General features: G+C 39.5%; 1 protein-coding gene across 1 annotated transcript in view; it reads right to left on the reverse strand.

The window, feature by feature from the left end:
- The window catches only part of LOC124281350 (extended synaptotagmin-2-like), a 33,366-nt gene extending 29,560 nt beyond the window's left edge, over positions 1–3,806 (reverse strand). Inside the window, 1 exon segment of the mRNA XM_046717384.1 lies at positions 3,428–3,806. Coding sequence (XP_046573340.1) covers positions 3,428–3,727 — 300 coding nt within the window. The 5' untranslated portion in view covers positions 3,728–3,806.
- Positions 3,807–11,584: the final 7,778 nt, after the last annotated feature.

The raw sequence follows: 11,584 nt of genomic DNA on the forward strand, positions 1-11,584 counted from the left end.
TTAGTGGTAAGACCACTTTCTCCAATAACATTTGACCCTTCATATGTACAAGTTTTAGGGCTAGAAGTTGAAAGTCCATTTAGTTTCTCTGAAATCTGAATTATGGCTATTTATTCTGATGCTATGAGAATGTATCTACACAGAGGGGATATGATAACATGCAACAACCAAGTCAGCAGGTGCGACCATTTGAACACATTTCCAGCCTTTCATGCCAAGCAGGGGATGTTAACATGGTTAAAGACCAATTTTAACCAGGCTTGTTTAGTCAGTTCAATACACATCCTGTGGTAAGTAGGCTTCTTTAAGCACTGCCAGTATGTACTATATAACTTTCCGAAATATTGGTGAACGTAAAGTTCAAGTGATGTAATGGTGAGAGTGGGGGAGACAATGGAAGTAAATTATGCCATTGTCTTCACTAAAGTTATAGTTCACCGATCTGTTGACAAAACCCTCAAGACAGTTTACACTGAGAAACTCCCTCGTCCACAACTCAGTTACACTTGAACTTTGCACAACCAGTTAGAAATTAGTACAAACAGGATCACAAATATCAGATTCATTCTATTGCTCAGATAGTAATCAAAGGTCACTGTAGGGTGACAAACTAGTATAATGTATCCAGTGTCACTATTAGGGCCACTTGTACGAGAAATCTAGATTCTGCTGACAAGTACGGAAATACAGCAACAAATTATTGGGAGAAAAGTTTGTTGACAACCTTTATACATTGTGCCTGAGTTTGAACAGGACCGCTTTATCCAATCCACTGGTCATCATATGAATCGTGAGTGAGTGAGCTTAGTTTTACGCCGCACTCAGCAATATTCCAGCTATATGGCGGCGGTCTGTAAATAATCAAGTCTGGACCAGGCAATCCAGTGATCAACAGCATGAGCATTGACAGAACGCAATTGGGATACGATGAGTCGATGACGTGTCGACCAAGTCAGCGTCATATGAATCGTACCAGAGGTGAATCATTTGGAACTGACAACATACCACACGCTTATTGTATATATAGTGACACAAAATCACCCCCATTGATATATCTGGTAATACTAAAGCTGCTGTAAATGACATTAAATATTCCCTACATGGAATTAAGTCACAAATTTCCTGATATATGTAATTTATGACTTTGAAGACAATAATCTTTGTTTCATTAATTTCACTGTTTAAAATATTCAGTGTTTGAAATAGTGATGTGACGATATGCAACGATGCATCGATTCATGGGCCGCCGATACTGTGAATCGATACAAAGTTTTACATTGTCGTATATCCCGATATGATACTTCAAATGGGCCTCGATACATCAATGTTTAACTTTGCATATTGCCAAATCGCAATATCTGTCAAGCATGACGTATTTTTGTTTGATGCTTAAAATGTATGCATACTTATTTTCCCTTCATAAGTTTCTCGGAAATTCTGTGTCAAACATAGCGCTTGTTATTATATTTAGTCTGTGTGTAAAGTTAATTATCTCATTTCCAAATGAACATTAAAAACGCTGGTGGAATTTGACCAAATATTTTAAAATGGTTTTGTTTTGATCTTAAGGTGTTTTATAGTTGGTGTTAGAATTAAAGACTTTAGTTTCATGATGCGTATCGTATCGCCACCCATGTATCGGGATTCGTATCGTATCGCTGCTTAAGTGCACAATACCTTGGCAATATATCGTCGTGACTAAAATTTTAGTATCGTGATGTATACCAGCACTAGTTTGAAATGACGCAGAAAACCTGCATATTTGACGCACAAATCATCTCAAATATGCAGTGAATTCAGAAGCTTGCATCATTGTTGATGCAATGCTACTGGGCCCTTAGTTCAGATAACTGAGTTACAGCTGAGACTTGACAGTAACTGCGAAATCAACAAATATTAGTAATGTACTTTAGTATATTGTAATTTGCTGTTGTTTAAAACTACTTAGTCTAATGTTTGCCAGTTAACTGCTCAGTGCTGATTAAATACAGTTGATGTCTTGATGAAAGTTCCAAACTGAAGTTGACTCCCAAAAACATGTCCATGACTCCCTCTCATGGCACCAGGGAGTCATATTGACTCCTATTTTATTATGCCTAGGGCAAACACTGAATATTCACATTGTAGTATCGTTGTTGTTTTTACATAAACAAACAGCATTTTTATAGGAAACAAAATGTGAGTCAATGACACCATGATTATACATAAAATTATTACTCGCCCGTGGAAGATACTGCAGTGTAATATTTTTACGACAATATTACACTAATGTAATACCGCTAGACGTATGACGTCATAATGTTTTACAGTTATGACGTCACAATGCTAAAACCTCTCACAATTGTATTAGACCTTACTTGACTCGTGGAAAGCTGCGAGTCATCACACTTCGTAGACAGTTTCTTTCAGTTTATGTTGGAGAGTAATAAACAGAATACTAAACTCGCTTCCGTGAAATACCATTTTTATTAAACTCGTGAAAGATTTAGCATCAAATCATTAACTCGTTTAATAACAATGGCATTACACGGAAGCGAGTTTAGTATCCTCCATTACTTGATTATGATAACAACTGTATGTGAGAGTTTATATGTGTTAATGTATTGATTCTCAGGCTCTGTATCTACTGTTGCCTATTTATGATCATAATATAACAGTACAAGTAATTGGTTCTAGTTTTCAATATATTCCACAGCTTTACCACATCGATTTGTCATTATATATATGTAATACAGCCAACAGTAGCCCCATCAATCAATACATTGTGATCTAAAGCTTTCTGTAAATGTGAGAATATATCCTGTGCTTACATTTCTTGCTTGTAAATAGGAGATTTGTATATTTTGGAATTGCTGTATATAATAATGGCCTTGATGTAATCCTCCCCAGACAAACTTGTTTGATAGGCCAAGCATGACGTGTATTGTGGTCCAGTTGCCCCAAGGGTCAGCTTGACCTAACTTCCTAATCTGTTGACAGCTACTCCTGTCACGCTTGACACCATCATAAGACGAATATGTCGGGCGGTCTACTGTATCTGTTGACGACAAACTTGACGGCCTTGTAAGGAATGCAAAAAGCGTACTCTGTGCACTCAAACACTGGGTGGGCGTGACGGAATTAGAGACAACAGGCATCTGTTCGACTGGACGACCCTGGTTTACGAATTTAGCACACGGAAGCACCCTATTCGATATCACACCTAACCGAAATATCCACTCAACTATGATCCAAAACAGTGATAAAAAGGACTTGCGCCATGTTATATATAGGACAGGAAACAGTTCGACGCGGAAGCACTATAACGTGGACAGTAGTCAGCATTGTTAATAATACCTTCACCCCGGTTGAGGTAACCGAATGGAACACCTGTCCTGATGTTTTACTGTTAGCCTTGAAACTCGCATGCAATGTATTTCCAACTTACCCATGATGGAAGATCCTCTACTCTGGCTAGGATCTCTGTCTTTTCATCTCTGGCAGTACGTTGGTTGATCTCGATTTTCAGTTTCTGTTCACGCGTGTGCTTCTCTTTCCACACATACACCACCAGACCCAGAAGAAGCCAACTTGGGGAGAAAGCGAAATAGCCAACAAACCATACCACTAAAACGACACCGGCTAGCTTGAAGTACTCCGTTACAACATTCAGAAGTAATGTATCGTCAAGTGCAGTCTTCCTTTTGGGAGATGCAGGCTTCTCCGTTTCTTCTGCCGGTGCAGACATTGTGGATGTCAGGTCAGTTGTGTTCACATTCCACAACACTTCTAACGGGATAGCTTCGCTTCACTGGTTTTTGCAGCTCGTTTCCGCGCACCTTTCCTTTTCGACTGGTATAACCTGCTAGTCAAGTTTGCTGTGTCAGAAATGCCTGTTGCCGATACTATTTATAACCTAGGAAGGTGTGTATTTCATATGAATAAATTGCAACTGGTATTTCCCCTTTAAATCCTATTTTACATTATCGAAATTTTGCCAATGGTGACTATGCATGGGAAAATTAAGTGTTTTGTTCGATCAACTCATCTATTAGTATTTATCGAGTAGTATGACAGTCAGTTTCTATACTATTTATAGTAACAAATGTATAGCGCGAGTAGTTTCGCCACTCGTGAAATATCAACTTTATCACACCGCTGATATGTAACAAACACGTTATTTAACCAAGAAGGCATTGTTTTGTTTATCTACAAACAAGCTGGCGAATTTTGAATATTGATAATCGAAACGTCAAGAGAGGTACGTATGCTAATTATATGTGGTTTATTCGTAGTATCAAGCCGATACTCCCACCCTAGAGCTTCTGCAGAACCGAAGTCAGGCTGTCTCCCACGAGAATAGATACAAATGTGAATATTGGGACTTTAATTTAATTTGTATTTGGACAGAAATGAAAGGTATAGTAAATGTCACTGTGTATATATATATATATATATATGATACCACCAAATCTGTTCGTTTTGGTATTGTGAAACAAATACGATAATTGAACAATATCATCTCCACTTCACCCACCTCGGCCTTGTTTCTTTGAATATTCCAGCTCGAGACCAGACACGATAATCCAATAATTATTGATTATTTCATTACGGGGAGAGTTTGGGATATACAGGGCCAATTTGCCCCTTGTGGCTTGGTGTTACCACAGGGGCCAAAGATAAAAATAGCATCGTGCCACTGGCGGAGTCTTAGCACTAGATACAATCTAAGACCATGTCAGTGACAGTATATGTCAGATATAATATTGTCACTGACATGTTCTCAAATATTATTTTGGCGCTAGTTTCCTCAACGACAATTTTAAGACCCGTGAAGATCCGGGTTAGAATTGGTCTTTGAATTTGTCGTAAGAGGCGACTAACGGGATCAGGTGGTCAGGCTCGCTGACTTGGTTGACACATATCATCGGTTCCCAATTGCGCAGATCGATGTTCATGCTGTTGATCACTGGATTGTCTGGTCCAGACTCGATTATTTACAGACCGCCGCCGTATAGCTGGAATATTGCTGAGTGCGGCGTAAAACAAACAAACAACCAACCAACCTTAGTAACAAGTCCCTGTAGTTACACCATGTTGCTCCTTGTAACGATTCGTCCCAAACCGTGTCATCACACCCGCACCATTACTATTGCCCTGGCCACTACACAGATGTCAGTAATACTCTATACAGTCTTACAGCCTTCAAGTTGTTTTGTCATACTTATATGGAGCGCTTACAAGTATATATGCCATCTATTGCATGGTAGATATAATATAGAGCCAACAAATCATTTTCTGCAACATTTTTGAAGACCAGAACATGCCTTACAGAAGTAGTGAGTGAGTGAGTTTAGTTTTACGCCGCACTCAGCAATATTCCAGCTATATGGCAGCGGTCAGTAAATAATCGAGTCTGGACCAGACAATCCAGTGATCAACAGCATGAACATCGATCTGCGCAATTGGGAACCGATGACATGTGTCAACCAAGTCAGTGAGCCTGACCACCCGATCCCGTTAGTCGCCTCTTACGACAAGCATAGTCGCCTTTTGTGGCAAGCATGGGTTGCTGAAGACCTATTCTACCCCGGATCTTCACGGGTACGTACAGAAGTAAGGAAGAATAAGCAGAGTTCTCTACACCGAGTTACCTGACGATATATGAATACATAGGAAGAGAGTCTAAATTGCATGAGTATCGTGACCAACACGGCACCATTAGCTTCCACAGGAGCAATTAAATGGAAAACACTGACATTGTATGCATTGTCACAATGTATTAGCTTATATGTGTGTGTCAGACATGCTGAAACTGAAATGCAGTGAAGAACATTTTCAAATTTGGCGCATCGATTAATAACTGTTGACCTGTATCGTATACTCCCGTGTTTGTTCAGATGAATACTTGACGTGACGTTGCATGTATTTGTGGAGTGTTCCTTGGGTTGGGCAAGATATGGTCACCTTTTCGCGAACACTTCGTTTCATCATATGCTCATGATTCATTGTGGTCACACTCTAATTTCTCAGTTTAGATCTGACGGAACCTAACTTTGTATTAACCGAAGCTTCAATGCTGAAAACTCAACAGACGTATGTGATGTGGACTCTTGTTAGTGTATTGTCTTACAACTGTAAGTCTTTGGATCTAAAATTGACGCTGAATGTTTGTTTTCGTAAAGCGAAACCAAGAAGTCTGGTGGCTTCACACCGATCGCTAAATTTCGATTCCCGACATTGGTGCAATGTTCGAAACCCATTTACGGATTCCCTCCGTTTATAGGCTGGAAGAAAGGCTCTGTCAGGTATTTGTTTGTATAAGTGACAGATTCTACCGTCACCATGAGCAATATTTCCTTAAGTACATGTTAAGCTTTTATCATTTGTGTTCGATGTTTAAACTCACATAAGTTACAGTGGCATTAGTTCAGACAAAATTTAAGTGAGGTGAGGGTGAGGTGAGGTGAGGTGAGGTGAAATTGGGTTTAACGTCATGTTTGTGAGTATTTCGCTCATATGACGACGTGCATGCGTGTGTATGTGTATGTGCGGCTGCTTGTACTAGCCCAGACTTAAGCTAATATTTTTTATAGTGCTAGCCCACTGAGATACTATGCCGCAGTGAAGCATGAATACCCCACTCAAACACATTATACTGACTCCAAGCCGACCAGTCCTTGTTGTACCCATTAATGCCGAGCGCCAGGCAGGGACCAACAAGTACCATATTTTAACTTCTTTTGGTATGACGCGGTCGGGGATCGAACCCGCGACCTTCCGCTCTCCGGGCGGACGCTCTAACCACTACACCACGGAGGCGGTCTACAAAATTTAAGTACTACATGAAGGTCTATCATGATCTTATCACTATACCTACTTCAAAGGCGGTTAGGAACTATAGACTTCAAAACGTCTATCCATTTGAAAACGGATGTAGTAATGTTTGAATTGAACACCCAGGACTGTGTGGTTTGATGGATTAATCATTTCTCTTGTGCTGCGCAGATCTGGACACAATAACAAAGCAGTAATATTCACATCGAATCTTTATTGCAACATATTTTTGTCTTTGTCGAAACATTGTAGACTTGGTGTTATATATCTGTGATGTATTTGGACAACCACGTCCAAGGTAGCCTCCGAACACGGAAAGGGGTTTGCTGCTGAGTTTTAATCCACTTTGAAGAAATCAAATAAGAATGTTCTTGAACCTTTTCTTTTCTGCCAATGCAGGTTACTGTGACAGTGATTATTGATTTACGCCGCATAAAATGTAACGATGTTCCAGCAATATCACGGCGGGCTCTACACATTGTACCCATGTGGGGAATCGAACCCGGATCTTCGGCATGACAAGCGGACGCTTTAACCACTAGGCTGTCCTACTGCCCACTGCAGGTGTGTAAGCTACGACATTCATTGTCAGACTTACCGTAAAAACAAAACTGTAACGTTCCATCTCCAGTCAGAATTAGCAGTTCATCTACCTAAATGTCAACAGATTTACTGCATGGCACTCTACAAGTCCTAACACCACAGAGCATAGTCATCTTCTACGTCAATCTCACAGAGAGCCACTAGTTTCTCGTCAATGCCAAATGCACCCCATTTGCCATTACCAAACATCTTGCCAAACATCTGATCACTTGTAGGCAATATTGCTCTCCAGTTGATGAATGGTCCTAGAGAATGTCCATTTGTCCAGCGCCAACCAACTATGTTCCGTTCGAGGCCAATCCATACTGTTCTATCTGCAGATATGACAACACAGTTTATTTGTCATGTAATATACCTGTATTGTATTGCCCACTGGTAGTAACATGATTATGAAATCAATACCCCGTTAACTGGTGACCAGGATGATGTGACTAAAAGCAATTTGTACCCTTAAAAAAAGTTTACACCAATCCCACACAGTTGGATTGTTTGTTGTTATCGATATGTGCGATTTTGTTCGATTCATTGAAACATAGTATGACATGATAAGTAAACATAGTATGACATGATAAGTAAACATAGTATGACATGATAAGTAAACATAGTATGACATGATAAGTAAACATAGTATGACATGATAAGTAAACATAGTATGACATGATAAGTAAACATAGTATGACTGATAAGTAAACATAGTATGACATGATAAGTAAACATAGTATGACATGATAAGTAAACATAGTATGACATGATAAGTGAAAAAACATGAGCCCACGACGTTCAGACACTATTTCTGTGTGAAAGAGAAAAACAAACTAACCATACCTTTACCCAATACTAATTTCTTATCTCTGAAAATGTATAATTTTGATACAATATATAACTCTATTCAACTTGAAAAGGAGCCAAAGTGAGATTGGGGATTAGACTAGAAATGAAAATATAGACTTGTTTCAGTTAGACAGGACAGGGAGAAAAATATATAATATTGTTCAGGAACTTGACATAAAGTGCGTCCACCATACTCCTGGATTTCTCTTGAAACAAATTTATTATAGCAAGTAGCAATATATTATTGTGAGCATACATCGTACACAAACAGCAAGTAGTCATGATGCAAACTTTGAATCTGATAGCTAAACACCGTATGGCTATGCATCAGTGTACACAAAATGTTGTCCGATGCAATTCCTTACTGTGACATGTACCATACCTTCCCTATTTGTTAAATGTGAACAACTGACTAGCGTTTCCTGTGTTTATGACAGGTGCCACGGGTGGGACAGGATTCGCTCACCTTTTCGCGAACACCTGGTGTCTTCACTATTTGATAGTGATTCATAAACACACGCTCTGTCATCATATCTTATTATGTCAATCACTGGATTGTCTGGTCCAGACTCGATAAATGTATGCTCGTGATATAGTCACAATTTTACAATCGATTCTGCTTTCAGCAGAGATTTCTTATGGATGTGCAACGGGTTTTGTCGCTTTTATTGTTTGATATTCATTAACCTGTAAGTGCCCATTGTCCAAGTAACAGGAATGGCCTTGTCTTGTAATGTAAATGAGTGTAGTAGGATCTTAGATGAAGCAGTCCTAACGGTATATTGCCGATCCACTCCTTGTCATACGGGCGCTTGATAGTGTTTAATTTGCAAAACTCCACTTAGTTTCATAATTCTAAAGTTTGTCATGTCCCCCGAGAAAGGCTAGGTTTGAAGCGAATGTGGTGGACGGAGGGGTACAAAAAGTGAGAGAGAGGTGGAAGAAAGAGTTTAGTTTTACGCAGCTTTTAACAATATTCCAGCAATATCACGGAGAGAGAATGAGAGGGAGATATGATGGAGAGTTTTATCGGTGCAATAAGGCAATCTAATAAACTTGGTATCCAAATCTGATAAATATGCAAATTTGTCAATACACGAACTACTTTCACACAACTCTATGTGATCATAAAACAATATTTGCATTGATGACGTCGTCGCGAGTTTACACGTGTCCCATGAGTTGTACTTACTCCTTGCAACAATGACAGCTTGTCTGTTCTCCTCCTCAGATCTAATGAAGACGAGATGTCCCGAGTTCTCCATACACAGTGCCTTAGCGGCTGGAAACTCCATGCTAGAAGATGCATACCGCCTGAGACACTGGTTTGTGAATCGACTGTAGAAGTAGCTGGCAGGACAAGCACCTGGAAGAGAGAGTGAGTGAGTTTAGTTCCCAGCAATATCACAGTGGGTCCCGTGGAAGAAGGCAGTTGGCACAGGCTAACTATGATTATATCAAAAAAACTCCACACGATGTTGAGGCACTGTTTAGCGGTTTATTAGGAATAAACTACCGGGCAAAAGAAAGTTATCACTTTTTAAGCCATAAACGTTGGCACAGGTTTGAACCCAAGCAGAAAACATTCGCCGAAACGCAATATGGTCCCGTAACAACGGAGCTGTCCAAAAACTTCGTACGAATCGTGCATTTTTCAAAACGTGAAAAACGTAATTGTTGGACTTTGGTCGAAATGCACGTGCATGATAGTGGCACGAATACAGATCTGTATGGCCAATATGGAGAATTCACAACATCAGCTGGTTAAAACCTTCAACTGCAGCCAGACCACCATCAGCAAATTGATAAACCGCTACCAACACACAGGCCAGACCCAATACCGCCCAAGATCGGGAAGACACAGGCCGAAAACCGCTACATGCGGAAGACCCACCTCCGGAACAGATTCGTGAGAGCGACGCCAGCGGCGGCGACATCGCTAGGACACGCCATCAGTAGACGAAAAGTCCTTCAACAACTTGGTATGGCTCGTATACGTCTTTGTATTTTCTGGTCAAGTAAAGTCGGTGATAACTTTCTTTTGCCCGGTAGTTTAGCTTAGTGACAATGCATTTAACGACTTAACACAATGTTTTAGACACCTAAGACATTCAGTGTTAAACCATATTGATATTAATGAATGATTTCAATTATTCAGGTTTTAAACGACGTCAAGACATCTAATAAGGAATTATTAGAATGGAACTCACAAAATGCTCAAATTTATCAATACATGAAGAAAATAATTTGTTAGTTGCCTAACGACATCAACAATTTTATGAGCAGCAAATTTTCAGAAAAAAATGAGTAAATATTAAATGACAACAGACACGTTTTATCTTCACATTACCAATTTCTCGAAGACGGCAGAGAAACCGATAACGAAAACATAGGTGGCTTACCAATCGTCAATACCAGCCATCATTCCTGTCTGCAATCTCAGTTTCAGAAAATTAAATCACACACACACACACACACACACACACACACACACACACACACACACACACACACACACACACACACACACACAATTTATGTGTGTATAATTGTTGTGCATTACATGCGTATATATTACTCACGTGTATGTGAGTAGTGATATATATAATATGTGTTTAATATTGTTCTATGCACCGCTGGTCTGTCACATGTATCAGATGCCCTGACCTCATCTTGGACGTTTGCTTCCATCTTGGTCTTAGGCTTATACCGAATACAACAATCTTAGAAAGCGTTTTGTGCCTGCTGAATTGATATAGCAGGTGCTGTTCGTGAAATTTATATTCTAATAACCAGGATTAAATCTAAGTGTTGCATCTCCTTCCGAAAACCATAACCTTCCTGAGTCTGTTCGTATCTCAGGCGATTATCCTTTTAATTTTCCAAAAGTGAATAATTTGTTTACACTGATATATCTCTTTATTTCAGTGTAGTGAAGGACTTGTGATGTTTTGACAAATCGTCATAAGGTTTCAGATATCTGGATGTTGCGAATCCGAAAGACCTTCTTATACTTTGCTTACATTATTCTTTGTTTATTTCACTGACATGAACAAATCAACATAACAACACTGGAGCACATGACGTCAATGTATAAGATTTCTCGACCATGTTGTTTATAATGAAAAAAGGAAGAAGGTACATAATCTCGTAAAGTACCAGTCATAACCTTTCGGCGGGAGGTCATTTTGACCTACCTTATATCTCTGAGGTGAGTGTTGCTAGGTAAATAATAGGTCGCCGTTGAGAAATATATCTTTTATTTCTAAAGAGGAAACAGTCGTGTTCAATAATGTCTCGTGTCTAGAAGACTGATGCAAGCCTCCTGGGTATT

The sequence above is a fragment of the Haliotis rubra genome, unplaced genomic scaffold (genome assembly GCF_003918875.1).
Source record: "Haliotis rubra isolate DU_JTF1 unplaced genomic scaffold, ASM391887v1 Scf283, whole genome shotgun sequence".
NCBI lineage: Eukaryota > Metazoa > Mollusca > Gastropoda > Lepetellida > Haliotidae > Haliotis > Haliotis rubra.